General features: G+C 65.7%; 1 protein-coding gene across 1 annotated transcript; it reads right to left on the bottom strand.

Annotated features, from left to right (window-relative positions):
- Window positions 1-1,076: 1,076 nt before the first annotated feature.
- Window positions 1,077-22,037, bottom strand: NTSR1 (neurotensin receptor 1). The gene is made up of 4 exons (XM_016133621.2): window positions 21,333-22,037; window positions 4,629-4,830; window positions 2,496-2,586; window positions 1,077-1,326 (listed from the first exon to the last, which is right to left on the bottom strand). The coding sequence occupies exons 1-4, from the start codon at window positions 22,035-22,037 to the stop codon at window positions 1,077-1,079; spliced, it is 1,248 nt and encodes a 415-aa protein (XP_015989107.1).
- Between the last annotated feature and the right edge of the window lie 1,161 nt (window positions 22,038-23,198).

Below are 23,198 nucleotides of genomic sequence, written 5' to 3' on the forward strand. Positions count from 1 at the left end.
CAGGGAGACGCTGCGGTGAAGGCGCCGCCTCCGGCTTTCGGGCCTTCTGCCCCTCGCTGCCCGCTGGCCCGGGCAGCTCCCGCATCGCCCGCCTCCCCCTGGCTCTGGGGACCTTCTCCGGGCCAGGCTGTCCTGTCCTGTTTGGAAACTGGCTCCTACAGACCAGGGAGGCGCCGGGAGCCGGGGGCTGGGGCTGCTGTCTGGCGGCTGGTGACAGACAAGGCTGGGCCTCGCCTGGCTGCCGGCCAGCGGGCTGCCTGGCCCCGCGGCTCTTCCTCCTCACCTGCTGCCGGGGCCGCTGACTCCTCTCTGCCGTGGGGGCGTGGCACGGCCAGAGCACACCTGCACAGTGGGGACCAGCGCCTCCCTGTCCCGGCTGGGGCCACCTGGGTGGGGGCAGGGAGGCCGGGCTGCAGGGCTAGCCCCCCACGGTGGCCCTGGCAGCAGCGGGCCCCGCGACATCAGGCTGATGGCCATTGTTAGGGCACGTCCGCGCCTCGCAGAATCACCCTCGGGGGTCCCTCACCTGGGGCGGACTCGGTTCTGAGCCGGACCAGAGGCAGGAGGGACACAGGCTCCCTCCTTCACTTGGGACTCCAGGACAGCCTGGCTCCTCCCAGCCCGATCTTGGGGTCCCTGCCTCCCCCAATGGTGCTGCCCAACCCAAACCTTTCATCTCTCCTCTCTCTAAACACCCCTTAGTCTGGAAACAAGCCTGCCTTAGGCCAGCCTAACTTCTCCTTAAAGGACCCTGGGTCTGGGAGGGAGCAATCCGCCTTTTAAAGCAAAGAGGGAGGGAGAGGCGGAGCTGGCCCCGGGCCTCAGATGCCACAGTGCAGCCTATAGCTGACCCCCATTCCAGCTCCCTCATGAGGGGGCGGCATGGAGGCCAAGCACAGGCCGGCCTCCTCCCTGCCCCCTCCTTGACCCCTCCCAGCCTCCTCCCTGCCCTCTCCCCACCTCCCCTCTGCCCCCTCCCAGCCCCCTCCCAGCCTCCTTCCAGCCTCTACCCAGACTCCTCCCAGCCTCTTCCCTGGCCCCACCCCTGGCACCGCAGTCACCTGCCCTCCTCAGCCCTAGTACAGGGTCTCCCTGGTGGCGTTGCTGGAGAAGTTGTGGTTGCTGGACACGCTGTTGGCCTTCCTCGAGAAGGCCAGCCTCTTCGTCCCGCGCCCCCACCGGGGACAGAGGCAGGCCAGGGTGGACAGGAAGACCTGGCGGAAGCTGGCGGAGACGAGGTTGTAGAGGACGGGGTTGACGGCGGAGCTCAGGTAGAACAGGGTGTTGGTCAGCATGTAGAAGTAGTGGTAGCAGTCGTAGAGGACCCTGGGGCGGGAGGGGCGCTCAGACGGGGCTCGGCGCGGCCCAGGGCCCACAGCCGCCACAGGCAGCGACTCACGAGCCACTGCGGATGCTTCATAGTGACTTTCTGGGCTCTGCCTGGAAGTTCTGGCACCGGTCAGCCGGGCTGAGTTGCAGGCGGCCACCTTCCTCAGGCCAGGTGCGGCCCCCCTCCCCGCCTCCCTCCGCAGAACTCCAGCCCCAGGGCAGGGACCCCCACCAAGCGTCCTGTCCCGACAGCTGTGCACCCGCCTTTGGCTGGTTTGCCCGACCCACGGGACTCTCCCTCCCTCCCAGGCGCTCCCTTCTCCAGCAGGCACCCTGAGCTTCAGAAACCCTTTATGGGGGCTGTGCTCTGCTCCCTGTAACTTATTTCTCCTAGGTTTGTCCTCAACTGTTCCTCATCAATCTGGAGGACCCGTGACCTTGGACCGGTGTTGGGTCACGTGCAGGAGAGCTCACACGGTGGGCCTGAGGCAGCCTTGCCTGCATCTAGGGGCATGGATTCGAGGGGTCCCCACCAGTCCTGGTAGGAGGGGCTCCCTGGGACTCAGCTGCTTGTAGACACCTGCTTTCCCCTGGGAGTCTGGAACCGGGTGTCTGCCAGGCAGGATGCCCACATGACCACTCCCCAGGAAAAAGCGTGGGTGCTCCCTGGGTGCAGCATTCCAGGCGAGTTAGCGAGGCATGGCCCTGGACGCTTGTGCCTGGTCTCCCGGGCTCCTCCATGCTCTGCTCCCTTCGCGGATTTTGCCACGTGTCCCCTCCCTGTGACGTGCCACAGCGTGAGTGTGGCTCTCCCTGCATCTCTGGCGCCCTCTTAGCCAGTCCCCCAGCCACGGGTGGTCTAGGGGACCCCCAGCTGCCACCTCTCCTCCCACGTCCGGCAGAGCCAGCCCTCGGACCACCCGCAGGTGTCTCTGTCCCTGTCTCCGCATGGACTCTTCTAGGACCCGTTTTCCTTACCCATGGACACCTGTCCCTCCTCGGAGCAGCTTCCCAGCGTCTGTACTTCCTTCCTTCCCGCAGCCCAGTCACAGCCGCTCCCAGGGACCCGCTGCGGAACGCCTGACCCGCGCCCCTGCCCTGTGCTGCTCCCGGTGGCACCCCGCTCCCCCTCCCCGCCCGGCCCCCCATCCGCCCCCGGTACTCACGGGGTCCACTGCTCATCTGAAATGTAGCAGAACATGAGCCGCCGCACGTGGTAGGGCAGCCAGCAGACCACGAAGGCGATGACCACGGCGCCTGAGACAGAGACACGGGCCTCAGGGGGGCAAAGGAGGTGTCCTGTATTCACGGACCGAAGACTCGATACCGCTAAGATGTCGACAGCGGCACCCAGAGTGACCCGCAAAGTCAGTACACTGCCGGTCAGAGTTCTAAGGACATTTTCACAGAAATAGAAAAACCCGTCCTAAAATTCATGTGAAATCACAGGGGGCCCCGAATAGCTCAAACAATCTGGAGAACAAAGAACAAAGCTGGAGGCCTCAAATTCTTAATTTCAAAACTCGCTACAAAACTAAAGTAACGAAAAGGGCACAGGGCTGGCAGAAATATAGGCAAATAGATCAACAAACTAGAGGAGAGGACCTGGAGTAAGCCCTCGCAGACGGTCAGACGGTTTTTAGCAAGGCGCCAAGTCCATTCGAGGGGGAAGGGACAGTCTTTTCGACAGACAGTGCTGTGAAACTGGGTGTCCACATGCAGAGGGATGGAATTAAACCCTCATCTTACACCATATACAAAATGAACTCAAAGTGGATCAAACATCTAAATGTAAGGACTAAGAGTATAAAACTCTTAGAAAAAAATAGAGGGCAAAAACTTCACAGCATTGCACTTGGCGACGATTTCTTAGCTATGACGCCAAAGGCACAGGCAACAAAAGAAACAATAGATAATGTAGACAATTCAAATGAAAAACTGTATCAAATGTCGGAGGCAGCAGAACAGGAGGTGACCGCGGCATGGAGAACATAGTTGCAAACTGCGTCTGACAAAGGGGTAACATCTAGAACATGCAGGGAACCGAAACTCCACAACAAAACAACGAAAACTTCAAAAACAGACAACAAAGGACCAGAATAGACGTTTCACCAAAGAAGACACTTGAATGGCCAACGAGCCCATGAAAGATTCTCGACGTCATTGATCGTCAGAGAAATGCCTGTCAAACCACAAAGACACCACCTCGCGCCCATCGGGATGGCCGCCATAAGAAGAAACAAACAGACCGGAAAATAATGATTTTTGGAGACGACGTGGAGAAACTGAAAACTTTGTCCACTGTTGATGAGAATGTAAAATGGTGTGTTCACTTTGAGAAATGGCGTAGCAGTCCTCCAGAAAATTACGAGCAGAACTGTCATGTGATGCAGCAACATCGGCCCCCCACGGGCAAACGCCCCACGTGATTGGAATTGGTGACTGAAACAGATGCGTGGGCACCGCAGGAGCGTGATGCATGACAGGCAAAAGGGGAAGCCGCCCGGGGGTCCAGTGACAGATTAAAGAACAAATAAAATAGGATGTACCCACACGATGGAATACTACTCAGCCTTAAAAAGGAAAGAAACTCTGAGACGTGCTATAGCGCAGATGGACCTTGAGGACATTACACTCAGCGACACAAGCCAGTCACAAAGGACAATACATGATTCCATTCCTGGCACCAGCCCGCTTCCTTGCTGGGAGCACCCCCGGCCCCGCCCGGGGGCATTGGTCACTGAGTGCCCCACCCCGTTCCCCCCGCCTGCGGCTTTGGTGCCGAGACCAGTTCCTAGTCCTGCTGATGTCACTGGACGTCACCCCCTCAGAGAGCCCCTCCCACCTGCCAGGTCTGGTCACGTGGCTCTATCGCAATCATGTGCTCATCCCTGTCTGAATGCGTGTGATGTATGCGTCTGCTTCTTTTGGCGGAGCCTGTGCTCCCACTGGGATGTAGAGGTGACCCCACCTCTGCTGCCCCAGCTCTGAGAACCGTCTGACCCAGAGTCGGTGCCCAGGAGACCTGTCGAGTGGGTGAGTGAATGAGCGAATGTGTGAGTGGATGGATGGATGGATGAATGAATGAATGAATGAGCGAATGCATGTGTGAGTGGATGGACGAACGAGTGGATGGATAAGGGACCGAATGTGTCTAAGAGCAGCTCCAACCCCTGCCGGAGCCAGCACTGAGTCTGGGCCCCGGTGCCAGGTCCCTCAGCTCTGCGCACTGGGGTGCAGCCCTCGCTGCCCTGCGGGCCCTGCCGCCTCCCGCCCCCGAGGGCCCGGCGGTTACGTACGCAGCACCCGGACTCCGTGCCGCAGCGTCTGCACCCGGCCGGGCTCGACGGACATGCTGAACGCGCCGTGCGGGCCCCCGGCCGCGCCTGCCTGGCCCTGCTCGGCCGCCTGGCGGACCATGATGGTCAGCTTGTTGGCGATGACAGTGTTGAGGACGGAGATGACCACCATGGGGAACACGAAAGACGTGAAGGCGTTGACCTGCAGGGGCGGAGAGGGCGGCTCTGTCCCCAGGGCTGGCAGGCGGGCACCGGCCCCAGCCCCCCGCAGGTCTCCGCCTGGCCCTGACCCCTCGGAGCCCTCTGCACAAGGTCCGGCCGCTGGATGGCGCGGGGGCAAGCTCCGAGGGGTCTGGGCTGCGGCAAGGAGCCGAGCTCCACGTCCCTGGGTCTGGACACAGCGTCCACAGATGTGGCCCCTGAGCGTGTGGCGGCCCTGCCCCGCCCCTCTCCAGGGTGGCCAGGCCCTGCGCCTCTCGCCTGGCTCACGGTCAGCTCACGTTTGGACTGAGTGGAAGACCCTGCCCGGCCCCCGCCGAGCGCCTCTCGGAGCATCCCATCTGAGCCTCCTGCTTCCATGGCTGCTCAGGGTCTAGGAAGCGGAGTCTCAGAGAGGCTGGCGGGCCTGCCAGAGTCCCCAGCTCAGAGGTGGCTGGACCTGGACTTGACCTCGACACACTGGAGGTTGTCCCACAGCCTGAGAGGCGATTCCGCAGGACAATGAGGTGCTGACATGGGCCGAGCATTAGCTCAGAGAAGGTTTCTGGGGCTCCCAGCCAGGCTGGGGTGCAGGGAGGCCCAGGGGGACGCCGGGAGATACCGGATCTGGGCCCAGAAGACAAACTGATTGTCTGTGAGTCACCACAGCCAGAGTTACTTTAAACAGAATGAATGTATCCAACATAAATTTTAAATGTCAAAACATTTAAAATACCACAGCTGACTGCAGGCAGCCAAAGCAGCTACCTCCCGGGCCAGTCACGGGCTGTGGGGTCAGGCGTGGCCCCAGTGGCTCCCGCAGCTGGAAGTCCAGGCCCTAGACCCTGAGGTCCTGGGTGTGGTGGGCAGAGGCCCGCATGGCCAGACGCTGGGCCCCTGGCCTGGAGACCCCGGGGGTGGCACCTTCCCCCAGCTTCCCCGCCCCTCCCGCCTGGATCCCCAGACTAAGCGGACTGAGTGGGCGCGGGGGAGGGGGGCACACCTGAGCTAGGGGCCGGCCTTCTCCTGCCAAAGCTCACAGCATGGATGGGGCCTCAGCCTGCACCCCTTCCCTGCACTCTACCCCCACTTCTGGGCGCAGGGGAGCAGCCTGCCCCCCACCCTGGCAACAAGCTACGAGGAATACGTCGCATCACCGTGTGCGAAGTCTCTGGGAAATCTGCACATATGACCGCAGCGGAGTAGGAGGCTGGACGGGGAGGAGACCGGCATCCGGGACAGAGATGTGGACATGGACCAGCTGAGCCTGGCCGGGGCCTTAGTCCCAGCGAAACGTGAGAGCGACTTGGGAAAAGACAGCTCATTCTAACATTCACATGGGAAAAAACCCTCTGAGAATAACCAGGAAAGTTCTGGAAAGGCAGAGGGAGGCGTCAGTGCGGGGACAAGCGGGGCCAGCTCGGCAGCTGCTGGAGCCCCTGGAAGACATTTAATGCGAGGAGATGGGAGGACGGCGGTTGTGGGGCCAGGACATCTTCGTATGCGGGAAGATGATGTCTAAGCCGGGGAAGGGAAGGTAGGTGACCGCCAGGAAGCCAGGAGGCTGGACCCTGGGGGCCTGCTGTCTCTGCCCGTCCAGTGTCCACTGCCCCTTCCCAGGGCCACCCCGAGCATCCTTGGAACCTCCCGCCCCTCCACCCAACTGGCGCAGGCCCGGCCAGTCAGCACAGGCGGAAAGGGCTGGGCGGGGCCTCCCGGATCCACGCGGGCCACATGCCGCTCTGCACCAATCACGTTCGTCCAACAGGGCCGGCCTTCCCTTCCGCCTCGGGACCTGCTGGGTGGGGGGCGGGTTGGTGCGCTTTGGCACCAGTTTCCCACCTTGCGGGAAGGGTCTGCCTAGGACCAAAGCCAGCACAGGTGCCGGGGGGGGGGGGGGGCCGCAGGTGCCATGTCGTCCTCTCAGCTCCCGGATGCAGCCGTGCCTGCAGCCGAAACTCCCGGACTTAGCTTTTCTTGAGCCAAATAAGGATTCCTTTTCTTCCCTTAAGAGAACCTGAGTTCGTTCCTGGAAGCTTGTACCCTAACTCAGAGCTCTCAGCGGAAGTATTCAGGCGGAGCGAAGGTTAAAGCATTCACATTCGAAGCGACGAGACTGCTAGGTACATATTACACGGCTGGAATTTTTAAAAAAGAAATTCAAGCATTGCCATCAAATTTTGCTATAAAACTTAGTGATATAAAATGAATTCTTCCAGTGCTGGGAGAAATTCCTGTCTTGCCCTCCAAACGTTCCCATGGCTACGCGCCCCCTGCCCCCCCCCCCCAGCATTTGTAACTTCGTGAGGGAGATGGAATGAAATGGTCGGAGCATGAGAAGAAAGTGCGTGTTTAGGGGCCGCCGGATGGGCAGCAGCAGGTCTGCCCGACGCCCGGGACCAGGCCGCCTGCAAACAGGTGCGGCTGGCCGGGCAGGGGCGGGGCCTGGCACCCACGCAGGCCGCCCGGCCGGGCGGTGGGAGGTTCCTGCGGGTCCTGCTGAATCGAGGGCACACGGCGGAAAGAATGTCACTGAGTCCACCTCGCCTGTGCGTGCGCTGTGGCCGGAGCCTCAGGTCCTTGCCCCGCCTTGCTGGAACTGGCAGAGAGACTGGCAGAGGGACCGGACCTTGGCGAGTCTGCCCTCATTTCAGAGGGTCACCAGGGCCGGCAGAGCAGAAAGGGTCTCCCGTGGCAGCATGCCCAGAACTTCCTGGGGGCATTCCCCATCCGGCGAGCAGCTAGGTGCTTAGATGCTGCCCGGACCCAGATCCGAAGGTCAGCTGCCCAGCAGGACACACACGGTCCACAGACGACAAGCGTCTGGGGAACGAGACGGACCAGCACAGAGCAGCATGCTGCCCCGTGGGCTGGCACCGACTGGCCGCAGACCTGAGTGTCGGAGGAGAGGTCCGGTGTGTGGCTCACGGAAGGGACCCTCACACCTTCCCAGGACTGTTGGGTCGGCATTTATGGGTGGCATGTGGAGGGATGGGGCATGTGACCTGGAGGGGGTCGACTGCTCCCAGACACAAGTCTTGGTCCCCATCATCAGGTAGCCGATTTCGTCTTAATTACAAAAACAGACATTGAGTGCCTCTAAGTCCTACTTTCTGGCTGGCACACAGCCTTAGCTGTTAACACAGCGTCTTGATGACCACACACCATGCTCAGTGCCCCGGGCCGCCTCACTGGACGTGTGTGGCAGGTCCACGAGGCAAAAGCGACTGGCGTCCTTGGTTTGTAGAAGAGACGCAGACCCGGCCGCGAGCCCGGACTCCGTCTGGCCCACAGCGAGCTCTCTCTTCCGTCACAGGCCAGTCTGCAAGCGGAGAGCAGGTGAACGGGAGGAGAGCACGAGGCAGAGGGCAGGTGAGGCCGGGCGAGGGCGAGGGCCTCGTCCTTAATGGCAAAGCTTCGCTAGGTGCTGCCCACCCCCAGCTTCCCAGAGGGGACCCCGTTTTGAGAGTAACTGCAAATTTTTGAGAGTCGCTTCTAGTCCAAAGGCCACGGCTCCTCAGTGACCTCTCAGGGTGGAGCCTCTGTCCATCTCCTCCTTCTCTGGTCCCCCTCTGCTCCGTCCTGGTCCCCATGCTTCTCGCTGGCTCGGAATTTCTGGGAGAGGCTGGACTGGAGTCACTGGTGACTCAGACAGTGGAGAGAACGCTCCAACCTCAGCAGCCTTGGGGTTCAGCACCGCGGACAGTGACCAGCAGAGCTGGTGGGGCGGCCAGGCTGGGGAGGCTCTGGGATGGGATTCCCCAAGCCCGCCAGGGGTGGGGGCCACAGGCGCACTGCGCCCCGTCCCTCGGGCCTTCTCTCCCTGTCCCTGATGAGGGCAGGTGGGCAGCCTGTAGCTTCTGCAGGACCCTGCCCGTTCCTGCCCCGCCCCTGCCCGCTCACGAGGAAGACTTTCCCTCGTGGAGGCCAGAGCCACAGAGGCCAGTCTGAGCGGGAACTTGGAGGAACAGAAGCCCCTGGAGACACATCCTGTCTGCTCCTGGTGGTCCTGCAGCGCTGGCCCCCGCCGGGCTGCTGGGAGACCCTCACTCGGATTAGGGAGACAGCCTCCCCACCACGTCACCCCCGTCCACCTGTGCCAGGGGAGGTGTCCTCACGGAAGGGTGGGTGGGGGGCCTCCCCTTAACAGCACCAAGATCAGTCCTGGGGGCCTGGCCTTGGCCGAGCTTGAGGTAGGGCTTGTTAACCAGTCTGGGCACAGAAACGGCTGGCGAGTCCCTTCCGTCACACCAGCACCTCTCGAAGCCGCGCCAAGGCCGTCCGTGCAGTGGCCGGCCGCGGCGGGCATGGGCTGAGGCCCGCTCGCCATGCCGTCAGGTATCTGTCCGCTGAAAAGCCCGTGAGCATGTTCGCGTCACCGGGACACCTGCTGGGTAGCAGCAAATGGGGCTTCAAAACTCCTTGAGGAGGACAGCTGGCAGGGCAGCGGGCAGTGGCAGCCAGCGGGCCGGCAGGAGTCTGACCCCGGGCTGGGCCCCCACCTCTGTGCCCGGCAGAGTGTGGGCATGGAGGAGCCTCAGCTGTCACCTAACGCACGGAGACCCAGGCCCACATGGGACATCCCAGGTCTCTCGCATCTCACACTATGACAGGGACCTTTTTCTTGCTGTGACAAAGTCTGTTTCAAAGGGCGGCTCCCAGGATGTGAGAACTGGCCACTGCTCACCCCACCGCTCAAACGTGAGGCGGCTCGGTCGGGCTTGCTGAGCCTGCGGCTCGCGTCTTCTGGGTGCGGGGCTCTGATGTCTGAGGTGCGGGGCACTAACTTGAGGTATTAAGTGCAGTGCTGTCACTCGGCACGGAGGTTCTGGAGGCTTCATGTGCCCTTGGCAGCAGTCAAGTGTTCTCTGCTGCGTGCTAGGAAACCTCGAGGACCTGGCCCTGACCGAGACCCCCAGGGGGCCGCCAGGTGCTGGGCGTGGGTTTCCAGGGGGTTGTGCCAGCCCCTTGGCCGTGGGACTGGGGCCCTGCAGGCTGTGCCGTGGGCCGAGGGCCCCAGGCCACACCGCTGCAGCTCAGCGGGCGGCTCAGAGAGCAGCTGCGCTCCCAGCAGCGCTGAAGCCCGCCTTGGCCTGGGGGCGTGGCCCCGCCCTGGCCGCCGTTTCCCTCGAGTTCCTGAATCCCCAGCCCTTGGTCTCCGTGTTTCCTGCCTGGAATGGTGCGGGCCGTTCAGCAGACATCCTGCTCCGTCCAGCTCCGACTCGCCGTCCGCTGGCTGAGTTGGTCACTGTGGTCCCCATGGACGTCTGGCTCTGTGCCCAGCGCCCTGGCTCCTTTCAATAGAATTAGCGCTCCGTCCCTGCTCTAGGTGAATCTGATTATGGTGGACCCAGAGCCAGTGGCCCTGTGAGGGAGGAGGGCTGGGAGCCGCCCACGACCCCAGGGCCCCAAGGGGTCTCCCTGCAACTCAGCCGCATGGCCTGTTTCATCCCAAGCGGACCAGCCCCCAGGCGTGGAGGGGGCCTTGTGCTCCGGGTTTAACGCCCGGGAAGCGGCACTTCTCAGTGCTTCAGCCAGACCCCTCCTGGGCTTCCTCCTGGGCGGCAGCGCAGCGAGAGCTCACCTTAGAAAGGAAGGGGGTCCAGTGCCCCCACGCAGCCCCCGCCCCCATGCGGGCGAGCCCGGCTGCCGCTCTCTCACAGGACAGGACAGAACCAACCAGTAAAGAGGGCCGGGCGGCGGGCGGGGCAGCCGGAGGCCGGACTCGCGGGGGGGGGGGGGGGGGGGGTTGGGGGGGGCATCGTCCCCGCGCAGCGCCCGCCACCACGTCGATCGCAGCTCATGCTCCCTGTGCCGACGCACAGGACGCCCCTTCTCGCCGGGCCCAGGGGACGCGCCCCCTGCACCCGCGTGTGACGGGCTGCCACAGACGTGGCGCCGTGGGGGAAGGGCCTAACCTCCAGACCTGGAGTGAAGGGCAAGGCAGGTCAGCGCTTGGGTTTGGCCGGCGACCTGAGGGCGCCCCCTCTCGTGCTGGGCCAGTTCCCTCCTGTAAAGGGCGGAGGGGCTGGTCCGCGTGGAAGACCCGGACCCGCAGGAGAAAAACTGCCTTGCGGTGTGGTGGTGTAGGCGGCGGCCTTCGGGAGGTAGTGGGGTGCGAGGGTGGGGCCCACGACGGTGTTACGGGCGCCCTCATATCAGAGACCCCGAGAGCACCCTTCCCTCCTCCCCAGGGAGGGCAGTGAACCAGGAAGCGTGTCCTCCCCAGACATGGGGTCTGCCGGTGCCTCGACCGGGGCCATCCCACCACCAGAGCTGTGCGAGAGGCAGGCGGCGGTCGCTGGAGGCCCCCAGGCTGTGGCGCTGTCACAGCCGCCGAGGGCGCTGAGGTGGCTCCAGGTGGGACTGAGGTGGCTCCGGGTACACACCGGGAAGGGGAGCCTCAGCCCGTCCCCCGCAGCGCGGAGGCCGCCCAAGGGGGCGGCCGCTCCCGCGAGCCAGACATCGCGTCCTGTCCCAGGCCACTGTGCATTGTTCCTCCACCCACGAAAGGAACTGAATCCTCGCAATAATGGTTTGTCACAAAGTCGTGATTGGTTCATTTGTCAGACTCAGAGTGCTTCAAGCCCGAGACACTGGGGCCTTTGTCGCTGAGAGCAGCAGCCGAGCTGAACCACCAGCAGCCGCCGAGGGACGCAGCCGAGGAACTCGTCCACTCGTCCTCCCCCTGCCGGGGGCCACCTCTTCCGCCCGCCCGTGCAGTTACGGCGGCCGCAGGACTGTGGACGGGGCTGGCCGGGGAGCCAGGGCTGCCCGGAGCTGCAGGTGGAGACAGGCACGCGGGACAGGCCGACCTCTCTGGCGCAGGCCGGGGGGGGCTGGCCGGCTCCCCGAGCGCCCGGGGCAGGGCGCGGCGGCCCTCCGCCTTCCCGCCAGCGGGCACGTGGCCGTTCAGGGCGGGACGGCACGTGCTGCCCCCCACGCCCATCCGGAGTTCGCTGCCTGGGGACCGAGTCTGGCACCCCACTGTCACTCACATGCTGCACGAATGAGCCAACGGATGACTGTGTGTCTTAGCTCGGCCGCTGTAACGGAGCACCACGGACGCCGTGGCTCGTCGACAGCAGAAACCCATTTCTCACGGCTCTGGCAGCTGGTGGGGCGGCTCAGGTCCCAGGGCTCCCCCCTCCCGTCTCGCACGCCACCTTCTGTGTCCTCGCGGGGCTGGGAGAGGCCAGGGGGCTCTTGCTTTTCCTCAAAGGGCACTAACCCCATCCAGGGGCCCAGCCGGCCGGCCTCACCACCTCCCGCCACCGTCACAGTGGGGACTGTGCCCCAACATATGCATTTGGGGGACACAAACATCCGGTCCAACACAGCTGGCAAGGGGAGGATGGGCCGTCCTGACCCGGGGCAGCCCCACCTGGGAAAGCGGGCTCTGGGAAACTGCCCAGAGCAGGCGTGAAGTTCCGTGTGCACGCAGACGGGCACCGCGCCCCCTGCGGGCAGCCCGCGGGGACAGCCGCCAGCCGAGAACGAGACTCGGCACTTCCCAGGGCGACGCCGCAGTGGTAGCAACAGGCGAAAACGATTCCAGCAACACATTTTCGTGAGCTTGACATACGCGAAACACCAATTTCAACACACGCGCTGTGTGAGAGCGGCGCTGAGAGCTCGCCCACTCGTCCTCCCCCTCGGACGCCCCGAGACCACGGGCATCGCGCCCCGAAAGCCCCGCACGGTCCGGGCTGGCCGCCGTGCTGGACCGAGCAGCCCTGCCTGGCACTGGCTCTCCCCCGGCCGCGCCTCTGGTCAGCAGAGAGAGGGGTGCCCCAGCTCCCAGGTTGCCCCCAGAATCTGCAAAGGTAGACGATGAGTTATTCACTTAAAACGACCCGAGAAAAAAGCCGCATTAAACATGGGGTCCTTCTGTAAGAATGCTGCGGCAGGAGCCCCTCTGAGGACTCCGTGAGGACGTCGGGGTCCCCGGACAGCCTGTTTGGGGCTGCGCCTTCCAGGAACCTTCCCTGCTTTGTCTGCTGATCGAGGTTCATGTTCTCCCAAAAAGCTGCTCGCACACTGTTTGTGACTGTTAAATCGCTTGCGTTTGCGGGTCTGACGAGAGCTCCCGGTGCGGGACACTCAGCAGATGTCCTTTCTGTGGCTCTCAGGACACAGCCCCACTGGGGTGCCACGCCTCTGTGCAGTGAGTGAAAAATCCAACCGGCGCCCATGGTGGCTTCTCACTGCCGAGCCTTCCAGAACCTGAAAGCTGCCAGCTGCCAGAGCCTGGGCCCAGCACCCGCCCGTCTGCCCAGGAGGGCCCGGGGGACGCCCCTCCGCCCTTAGCGAGGAGCAGGTGCCACCGACAGAGGTGGCTGCCTCGCGAGCTGCTCGCAGAGCAAGTGCGGCCCGGCGTCTGCTCCCCTCCTGGTCGTCCGTGGAGCTGCCCCTCCCGGCGGCACAAACGCTCCCCGCTGCGGTGCGCGTGTGCGGCCCTGCGGAAGTGGCCCCCAGGGCCGGCGGGCGGTTAAAACCACACACGGCTTCGACTTGTGCTGAAACGGGAAGAGTTCGTGGAGGGGACGTCGAGAAACGAGCTCTCGGCCGTTGGCAGCTGGGCGGGAGCTCCGAGCGCTCACGGGACACGGCTGCTCCGTCCCTTGCCAGAACCGGCCGGTCTGCGACGACGTCTCTCCTCAGACCCTGGGAAGGACCCGGGGGCTGTGCGGAGTAACCCGGGGGCTTCTCGGGCACCCACGCCCACCTGCCCTCCGGCAGAGCCTCGCTTCCACGCTGGTCCTCAGGATGCTGCTGCAGACCGGGTCCCACCCCAGGTCACAGGGCAGGATGCTGTCTGCCCTCGGCCGTTTGCGTGGATCCCTCAGGCCCAGGGGCCATGGGCTGTGAAAGCTTTTGGGAGGTGGCCATTTGTCCACTACTTGTGGCCCGAGGCTCGCCACGGCCGCCCTGGGCACATACATGTTCCGTGAATCCCACGGCCGGCTGCCCCGCCCACGCTGCCCACGACAGCTCTCGCCACCAGCCGGGCGCTCAGAGCCGCTGCCCGGCCACTGTCCATGGGGACGCGCACTGGAGTCACTTCCGCCGAGTGCTAGCAGCCTCGCAGAGCACAGAAGTTGGCTCCAGACCCACCTGCTGGATGGGCCCCGTCTCAGGGAAGGAAGCCGTGGTTCCGGGCGGTGACAGCCTTGTTTATTTTCAGTGGCAGAGGCAAGCTGTTCCTGCCCTGCCGTGTTCCAGCACTGGGGCCACCTGGTCCCAGCAAACCCCGGGCTCCCGCCTCCCGCCGCCCCCCGCCCTTGGCCTCTCCCCTCCCCCTGCTGGGAGATGCAGATGGCCCAGGTGCACAGCTGGCCTGCGTGCAGTGCAGAGGTCACTGCGGAGAGGCCATAGTACACAGCGGCCAGCACGGTGACAAGTCTTGGGGCTGTGGGGTACAGGCAGAGAGGCCCTGCACCTGACCCTAGGCTGACCCCATGGCTGGACGGAAATGACCTGAGCTGCTTACAGCGAGAGAACGCTTCCCCCCCGATGCACCTGGAGACTTCAGGGTCAGTGAGCACAGGTGAGCCTCAGCCCTCTCCTTCCCACGAGCCCTCCGGCCCCGCAGTTTGGCCAGTTCCCCGGCTGGACGCGGAGGGACAGACGCAGGCCCAGCCGCCTGGCTTCCGAACAGGCCCAGTGTGGACGGCCCAGGGACGCATGTGGCCACGGCACTTTGCTGCACCTGACGGGCAGGCGCCCTGGTTTGCGGCGTTCGACACCCAGGTGTTTGTGGATAACGGTGACGGCATCACTAGTGACGGCATAACGTCCACGTTTGCGAAGCGCTCCCCTGTGCTCTAATGCCGGCCCTGCGGCCTCTGCACCACGTGTGGGTGGCGGGGCACCGCCCCATCTTACAGGAGAGGCACAGACGCAGCGAGAGGGGACCCCATCTGCCGCCCCCGGGGACCAGCACCTGTCCAGTGTGCTTCCTGAGGAGCCCGTCCTCCTGGGCCCCCCTCCCACGGGGGCTGTCTCTCCAGGGAGGAAGGAAGGCGGTGGGCGTGGGAGGCTCAGGCAGCTGGGGCTGGGCTGGGGCTCCTGGACCTCGGAGCCGCCTGGAGGGCCTTCTGCGTCTGGCTCCCACACGTCAGGCTTGGGTTTCAGTGGGGGTTCCCACACCGTGACCCTAGCTCACACTTTCAGAGGCACCGCTGGGTGCGGCAAGCCAGGGCGCCCCACCTATTCTGCGATTGGTTAAAAAGGTCGGGGAAGGAACCCACTCAAACGCGGCAGGAAGGGCGGAGATTGGCTCTGAATGCCCGCGATGCCGCCTGCAGCCCCGCCCCCTTGGGCTGGGGGCGTGGCCAGGGACCCGGCTCCTGCGCCGCGCACCTGGCTGAGTCTCCGTGGGATGTGGGACATGGCAGGTCCCAGGCCAGAGAAAGCTCCGTCAGGTCCCTGTCTAGTCAGGCCCTGGGGCTGGGACAGGGTGGGGATCTCTTGGCTCTTAGGGGGTCTGCTGGGGCCAGGTGCGGGGTAAAGCAGGGAATTCTGGGCTTGAGGCGGAGCTGCCAGGCACCCTCCCTGGCTCGGCCCCGTGCTGGGCTGAGGACGCCCTGCAATCCCTGGCCTGGCTTTGCTCCCTGTTGCCCCCTCAGTTGGGAAAAACTCTTTGTGGATTAAATTAAGGATCTAAAGATGAGGTCATCCCAGATGGGGGGTTCCTAAGTCCAATGGCTGGATCCCCGGAGCGGGGAGCGGGGAGCGGGGAGCGGGGAGCGGGAAGCGGGGAGCGGGAAGGGGTGGGGAGGAGCCTCCGGAGGGAGGCTGGCCCTGCCACGCCTTGCTTGAACTTCTGGCCTCTGGGTTGGCGTGAGAGCAGATTTCTGTCACTTCGAGAGGCCGCTCTGAGGCCCTTTCCTTTCTTGGCCCCAGGATGCTGGCAAATCCACTCGCGAGACCCGCTCGGCTTCCTGTGTGCTTCACGACAGGCAGACGCACGAGCCACACTTGGGGCCAGAGCACTTTCAAAACACGAGCGTCCACCCTGGTGGTTAGAGATGGCGGCTTTCCGAGTGCCTCCAGCCCATCCCCAGATACGACCCGAGCGCAGGTGTTCCTGATGCATCCGACGGGCCGGCCGGGCGTCTTTAAACAAGCCGTCAGGAGAAGGAACCGCGGGAAGCCCGGCGAGTGTGAGCGCTGAGCGTGTCGAAGGGCTCCGCAGGCCTCCGCGTCTGGCCTGTGGCCAGTGTGCCGGGCGGGGCCTCAAAGCAGCTGCCTGGGCCGGGGTGCCATGTCCACCCCACACCACCACCCGAGCAGTGGCTGGCAGCTCGCTGTGGCGTTTCCCCCGTCTTCCGAGCCTCTGAGGGCGCCAAGGGCCCCACCGTCCTCCAGGGCCCCCGAGCCCCTTGAGAAGACTGCCACCTCGGCAAAACGGGCCTCGGGGCGGGGCAGAATCTGGGGCCCAGCACTGTGCCAGCCCGTGGGGACAGAGGGGCCTTTGAGTGGCCTCTGCCCTCCCTGCCTCCTGCAATAGCCACGTGGGCATGGCCGGGCGAGAGCGTGGGACCGCCACACTCAGTGGCTCGAGCCCTCGATCCCAGGTTCTCCTGTCCTGCCTCCTGTCCTGGGTGCTGGTGCCTGTGCTCCTGACCTGCTGTCGTGGGAGGATGGCAGGCCACTTGGAGGCCACCAGAGCGTCCATCAGAAGTCCTAGTGTTTGTTCATGAGTTGGCCTTGCCTCCCCCAGGCTGATCACTGGAGGGAGAAATAACGGGGTGACGTCTCGGCCCCCCCCCCACCGAGGACAGTCCAGCGGGGCCTCCAGGGCAGTGTGGCCGAGAGGGTACCTGGGCTGGAAAGACCCCTGCCCCTCTAAGGGCTCCCAAGAGCCTCTGGCAGCGACGGGAGTGGCAGGTGAGCCAAGGTCCGGAGACCCCTCCATCGGGGAAGCGACCGTGACCTTGACAGCCGCTCCCACCCGTGTGCATCCTGGGCGCCGAGCCGAGCACACCGACAGCTGCGTGCGTCCCTGATCCGGCTCCAGACCAGCACGCCCCGGGCCGCCCGACACACGGGGCTCCTCAGTGATGCCCCAGACGCACTTTAACCCCTGCCGACCCCCGGGGCTTCGCCGTCCTGCCGAACAGCTGGGAAACTACTCGGGCCGGCGGTGCCACGGCGCTCACAGCGCAGCGAGGCCAAGCGGACCCCTCCCGCCCGCCCCCGGCGTCGCCGGAGCCCGGGGGTGGCGAGTGGCACGCTTTTCTCTCTCCTTCTCTGATAGAGGAGCCGTTCCTGTGCTGCTTGTGTTACCAGAGGCTCTTAACCTTTAGCCGTGCCAAGGGAGTCGACTGAAATTTACAATAAATTCACCTTTCAAGGATGAGCTAAACAGTTTCCGTACAAACAATGTTGCTCTTTTTCATAAGCCTCAGTGTAAGATTTACTCAAACACAGTGGCTACCTTCAACTTTGTTTCTGGAATAACTGTGTTTGTTATGGCTCTGCTGCCACATTGTTTTAATAATCCCTGCGGACCGGAGTCTTTGATCATAAATTGCCTCCGATGATGTTCTTCGACAGTAGGCCGTGTTTAAAATCCGCAGAAGGCTTCCACGAGGGGCGCTGCGCTGGCTCTTCCTTCAGACACAGCCATAAAATTGTACAGAATGTATCAGGCAATTGCGTGCAGGCGCTGGACGAGCCGCCCACTCACCGCTCTCCGCGGCCCCAGCTGGGGTCTGAGCCTCAGACAAGGACGTCTCAAACTCCAGACGCCAAACTTAATGCGGACACAATGCTGCCATCTCACCAGAGACGCCCGAGTCCCACAGTGGTCCAGATGACGCCCGTTACAGCGGCCCCCCTCTGCCCTAGGGTCTGATCGGAGCCGCGGCGGGCTTAGTGGCCGTGTGTCTCTTTAGCCCCTTTAATGCAGACGGCTCCTCGGCCTGTCCTGGCCCCTCGTGTGAGCACAGGCCAGCGGACTCCAGAACACTCCTCGACCAAGGGGACGACAGGGTGGGTTGGAGGGTCTGCGCTCCAGGCCGGGGCGCTGTGTGCTCAGTGCCTGGGGCAGGAGGCGCACCATGGCATACCTGGGCATCTGTCTCGTTTCCCTGGGATTGTGTTACTTTTGTGGGCACCCTGTGACTTGTCAAACGTCACCCACGAGGGTCAGCGTCACCGAGGCACAGTTGGCTATGACTTTGGAGCTCGCGGTTCACGGGCAGGTGAAGGGAGAATGGGCGAGGGGGTGAACGGGTGGGTGGGTGGGGCGCCCTCGGAGTGCCACCCGGGCAGAAGGGCCCTGGCCGCTAGCGGTGGCACAGGACAGAGATACCGAGAGAAAGACCAACGGCCTGATTTTACGAGAACCGATTTTCTTCAACTTGGTGGACACGAGTCTCGGCTGCCTCTGGCGCCTCGTTTGAATCCCATCGGACTTTAAGGTCCTGGTGCCCGCGGTGCCACCGCGGCCGATGCGCCCGTAGGCTCCGAGCAGGTGGGAGCGTGGCGTGCCCTCCTCCTGCGTGACTCAGCCCCTGGGAGAGAGGCACCCTGCACAGTGCTGGCCGGCCCCTCGGCAGCCGGGTCCACCCCGAGAGGAGCGGGTCTGTCCGCAGTAAAAGTGGAAGGGTTTCCGTGCAGCACGCGGTGAGGCAGGGAGCCCCGGGAGCCGCCCGGAGCTGCACACGCCGCCCCGTCCCGGAACACGGCAATAACACGAGCCGCCCTGGGCCGCCGCTCACACGGGTGTCACGGGCTCCTGCCTGAGGCTGGAGGCTGCGCGCCGCTGGGGGCTGGGAGCCGGGAGGCCGGGGGGCCGGGGGGGGGGCCGGACGACGCCCTGGACGAGTCAGACCCGAACGGGACGCGCGCATGCCCCAGGCCTCTGCTGCAGAGGGTCTCAGCTCGCTGCGCCCCCGGCCACCAACTGCGCACGGTTAGTGCTCAGCGGACAGTGTGTGGACATGGGCCCTGCCCCGCCTGAGGCCAGCAACACAGAACCTGTGACAGTGGGCCACCTGAGCTGCAGGGGGCCGAACACAACTCGAAGTGAACCCACGCGGGCAGGGCCACGTGTGGACAGCCGCTGCCTCGGGGAGAGGCTCAAGTAGGGGCACACTGCTTCTCGGGGGGCCTCCTAACAGGGCGCGTGGGGCACTTGGACGCGGGGCCTTCCTCACCCCAGGTCTCCCTGTGACCCTGTCTGTTTGGAAGCCCTGGGGTCAGGGGAGGCGCTGGGCCAGGGAAACGGGGCGCTCACCCCCCCGTTGTCTCTGGGGCCAGGGTCCGGGGCCTTTGCTGCCCTGGGGACCGCCCGCCCTCCCCACCAGCACTGCTCAGCCAGTCGACCGGCCCCCCAGCCCCAGGCCCTATGCACGAGAACCTTTCGAAGTCGCTCAGAAATCTTATGGCCAACCAACTCTAAACGTGACCCGCGTGTAAGTGCCCAGCACAGACCCTCGGGCCGCGAGGCTGGGCGAGGCCCGGCCCGGGAGGGGCTGCTTTGATTGGCCGGCGCCTGCGCCCGCGGCGGATGCGAGGGAGATACCGGGACACAGGCGCCAGCCCCTCCGGCCGGATGCCGCGTGGAGAACGGGACGCTTGCCAGGCCTGCCGAGCTGCCAGGAAGCCGGAGCGGGGGGCGTGGCCCTCGGGGGGCGGCGCCTGAGACGGGCCACAGCACGCTCAGCCGGGCCGCGTCCCTGCGAGGGCCCGCGGCGGAGCGCACGGCGCTGCCCGCGTGCGGCCCCGAGGCCTCCCGGAGGCTGTGGGCGCCCGATGGCACCGGACGGGGAGCCTCTCCTCTAGCCAGCCCTTCGGCCGCCCCCAGGCGTGCAGCCCAGGTCCTCTGAAGCCCTTGGGGGGCCCGCGAGAGTTTGGCAGACGCGCGCCTGGAGGCGAGCCCGTGCGCGCTCACCGGACCGCTGCCGAGTGGGCAGATGGACCCAGGCTGTTGGTGTCATAGCCAGCATGAGGACCCGGAACGATGGCCCTCGGGGAGGTGGGACAAGGTGCATGGGGGGCCTGTTCCGTGCGACCAACGGAGGGGCCACAGGGGTCGGGGGACACTTTACAGGAAGGAGTCACCCCTGCCCCTGCCCCCCACGAGCTGCCAGCCTGAACACGCCATGTCGCACCTTCGGAGGCAGGTGGTGTGGCAGCCGACCCCTGACCCCCAGCGTGGGCCAGGGGAGACCCTGGGGCGCTGCCGCTCGGAAACAAGAGCTCGGGGAGGAAGGGGGGGGGGGCGGCCCCCACGGCGCTCAGGGCCCTGTCTCCGCCCTGCGGGAGGCTCCACCTCACCTCCCGCCATGTGCGGCTGCCTGGGCGTGGCCCTCCACGCAGGGTCCCCTGTGGCCACACGGCCTGGGCTCAGCGAGGGGGACCTGCTGCTCGATTCTGCCCACGCGGTCACAGCCAGAGGACGGACGCGCCGGCCACAGCACCCACCCTACACCCCGTCCCGCTGGGTTCCTGATGCGGCATCGCGAGCCCCTCTGGGCTGCTGGGCTCAGGCACGAGGGACGGCCAGATGGGGACTTTGTCACCCGGCCCCCCCAGGCCCCCAGCCATCCCTACTGTGCCCTGCACCACCATGGCTGCCACGATGCCATCCGAGGTGGCAGTTGTGCCGGAACCCCCTCTGTGGGCGCCCGTGCTGGGCCGTCCTGCCTGATGACGTCCTTGCCCACGGCCCGCCCCCCCCCCCCCCGCCCCGGCCAGGACGCCTCCTCCAAGCCGACTGCCCGGTGCGCGCCCACCAGGATTCCCGTGACGCTCTGTGGAGACCCTTGGAGGGCGGCTGGTCACTCAGCTCCCAGATCCGCCCCCACCCCCCGCAGAGCCCCCCCCCCCCCCGCAGAGTCCCCTCCCCACAGGCCCCGCCTGCCATGCCCAACACCTCGGCAGAAACAGCACCGCGGCCACCACCACCAATAACCCCGCCGGCCCTTCCCGCAGCTCTCCCGGCCTCGGCCTGTGAGGCTGGGGCTCTGACTGCCCCATCTCGCAGGTGGGAAAACCGAGCCCCAGGCTCGGCTCCGTCTCCCGTGGGCGCTGGGCGGGCGGGGCAGCCGGGGGGCCCTGGGAAGCAGCTTGGGGGCCCTTCGGGGACACAGAGCTCTTGAGAAGCTGATGAGCAAGAGGCCGGCACCAGCTCTCGGGTTGACCCAGCGTCCCAGGGAACCTGCAGACTGGGGGGACCCCCCACGGCTCCCGGGGAGGAGGTCGTCTGAGCTTCCTACCCCCTTCGACAGAAGGAGGGGCGAGGTTACGGGGGCTGAGACCTGAACCCCCGGAGTGGAGGGCGGGAAGGAGGGGGGCGAGGCCCCCGCCCTGTCCCCCACCCTCTTCCCAGCCTCCCGGCAGCAGAGTTTCCCGGTGACCATTCTCCAGCTTCCTGCGCCAGAGGTGACACGGACGGGAAACTACTTTCGGGGTAAAGGGACCAGACACGCTGAGGGGCGCCTGCCGGCCCGGCCCCAGGCGACACCCCCCTCCCTCCGCGCCCCTCACCTGGATGACGACCTTGATGGTGGCCGCGCCCAGGACGGGCGTGCACACCAGGCCGCCGGGGTGCTGGCCGTCGGCGCTGCGGTTGTGCTGCCCCATGGCGAAGACCATGGGCACGGCCAGCAGGCCCGCGGCGAGCCAGATGGCGCCGATGAGCTTCTTGGTGCGGCTGCGAGACATGAGGGTCTTGGCCTTGAAGGGGTGGCAGATGGCCAGGTAGCGCTCCACGCTCAGGCTGGCCACGTTGAGGGCCGTGGCGTAGGTGCAGGCGTCCCGGAGGAAGTAGTAGCCGCGGCAGACGGCGTCGCCGAAGGCCCAGGGGTGGTGCACCCAGATGAAGTTGTACAGCTCCACGGGCATGGCCAGCAGCAGGGTGAGCAGGTCGGACAGCGCCAGGCTGCCCAGGTGGTAGTGCACGGTGCTCTGCAGGTTGCGCAGCGGCTTCTTGCGTGCCAGCGTGAACGCCGTCACCGCGTTGCCCACCGTGCCTACCACGAAGAGCACCAGGTACACGACCGTCACCAGCACCTTGGAGTAGATGTCGGTGTTCACGTCCAGGTCGCTGCTGGGCGAAGCCGCGGCGCGCTCGGACGCGTTGCCGGAGCCATTCCCCAAGTCTGGGGCCAGGAGTGCTGCCTCCAGCCCCGGCGGCGACAGCGCGGAGGGGTCGGCGCCCCGGGAGCCTGGCGCCGAGATGTTGAGGCGCATGGTGAGCGCGCGGGGCCCGGCGCCTCGCTCCTCGGCGCCTGTGGCTCTGGCCAGCGCGTGCAGGGCTGGAAGTCTGGCGGAGGGTGGGCGCGTCTCAGGCGCGGACAGAGCCCAGGGAGCCCGCGGGGCGGCGCGAGAGAGGGAGGGGGCGCGCCTTCCAGCCGGGCGCGCCGGACCGCGGCCGCGCCGCCCCGAGCTCTCCCGGCTCCCGCTCGCGGGGGCTCCGCTCCGCCTCCGCGCTTGCCCCAGCTTCCTCCCGGCGGCAGACCGCTCCCGGCCGGCTGCGGCTGCGGCTGCGGCTGCGGGGCGAGCCTGTGGAGCCGCGGGGGGCGCACGCACGGCCGCCCCGCGCGCTCGCTCCAGCGCTCGCGCTCCGCGCGCACTCCCGCCCCGCACGCCCCGCGCCGCGCCCGCGCCCTCCTGGGCTGGGCGCCTCCCCCAAGCCCGCGGCGGTGGGCGCGCCCAGCCATGGGGGGCGCTAGAGGGCGAAGGGGGCGGCCCCAGCGCTGTCTCCGCCCCACCTGTGCGCGGGGCTGGAGTGTGCCTCCTCGAGCTCCCAGGGGTACTCCCCTGAGCGCCCCGGGGAGCCGGGGTTCCGGCGCGAGCATAGGGATGTTGGCTCTTCAGAGCACCCTGCCCCAGCGCACCCTCATTCTCCTGTTTCCCCAACTTCCACGGCCCCAGAGAGGGAGCCGCCTCCCCGCCCCACCTCTGCAACTCCAGCTCGCTCAGCCGGAGAGGGGGAAATGGGGGTCCGCCCCTCTTCCCGGGGTTCCTGCCAGAGCGAGAAGCTGAGCGCCCAGGGGCTCCGGCGCATGTGGCTGTGGTGGGTGAGGGGCAGAGGCAGAGAACAAAGCAGCACCTGTCCCCATGCGGGCTGGAGCCCTGCGCCCCGCACCCTGGGGTGACCTCGTGCCGTGTTGGGCGGGCCACCTCGTCTCTGCCTGGATTCGGTCAGCAGAAGCCACACTCAGAGCCGATGCCGGCCAGCCGGAGTCACCACCTCAGGGCCGGCCCCGTCCCTGTGTGGACCCGGCCGGCTGCGCCCGCTGTGCTGGGAACTGGAGATGAGCGAGCTGAGGGCTGCGGGGTGCTGAGGGCTGCGGGGAGCTGAGGGCTGCGGGGTGCTGAGGGCTGCGGGGTGCTGAGGGCTGCGGGGAG

The sequence above is a fragment of the Rousettus aegyptiacus genome, unplaced genomic scaffold (assembly GCF_014176215.1).
Source record: "Rousettus aegyptiacus isolate mRouAeg1 unplaced genomic scaffold, mRouAeg1.p scaffold_m13_p_12, whole genome shotgun sequence".
Taxonomy (NCBI): Eukaryota; Metazoa; Chordata; class Mammalia; order Chiroptera; family Pteropodidae; genus Rousettus; species Rousettus aegyptiacus.

What these genes read in the sequence shown, in the direction of transcription:
- NTSR1 (XM_016133621.2), bottom strand. Translation starts at nt 22,037, where the DNA reads ATGCGCCTCAACATCTCGGCGCCAGGCTCCCGGGGCGCCGACCCCTCC. An exon ending in GCACGGAGTCCGGGTGCTGC is followed by an intron (nt 2,587 to 4,628) that starts GTACGTAACCGC and finishes TCTCTGTCTCAG; the next exon opens with GCGCCGTGGTCATCGCCTTC. An exon ending in TCAGATGAGCAGTGGACCCC is followed by an intron (nt 1,327 to 2,495) that starts GTGAGTACCGGG and finishes CTCCCGCCCCAG; the next exon opens with GGTCCTCTACGACTGCTACC.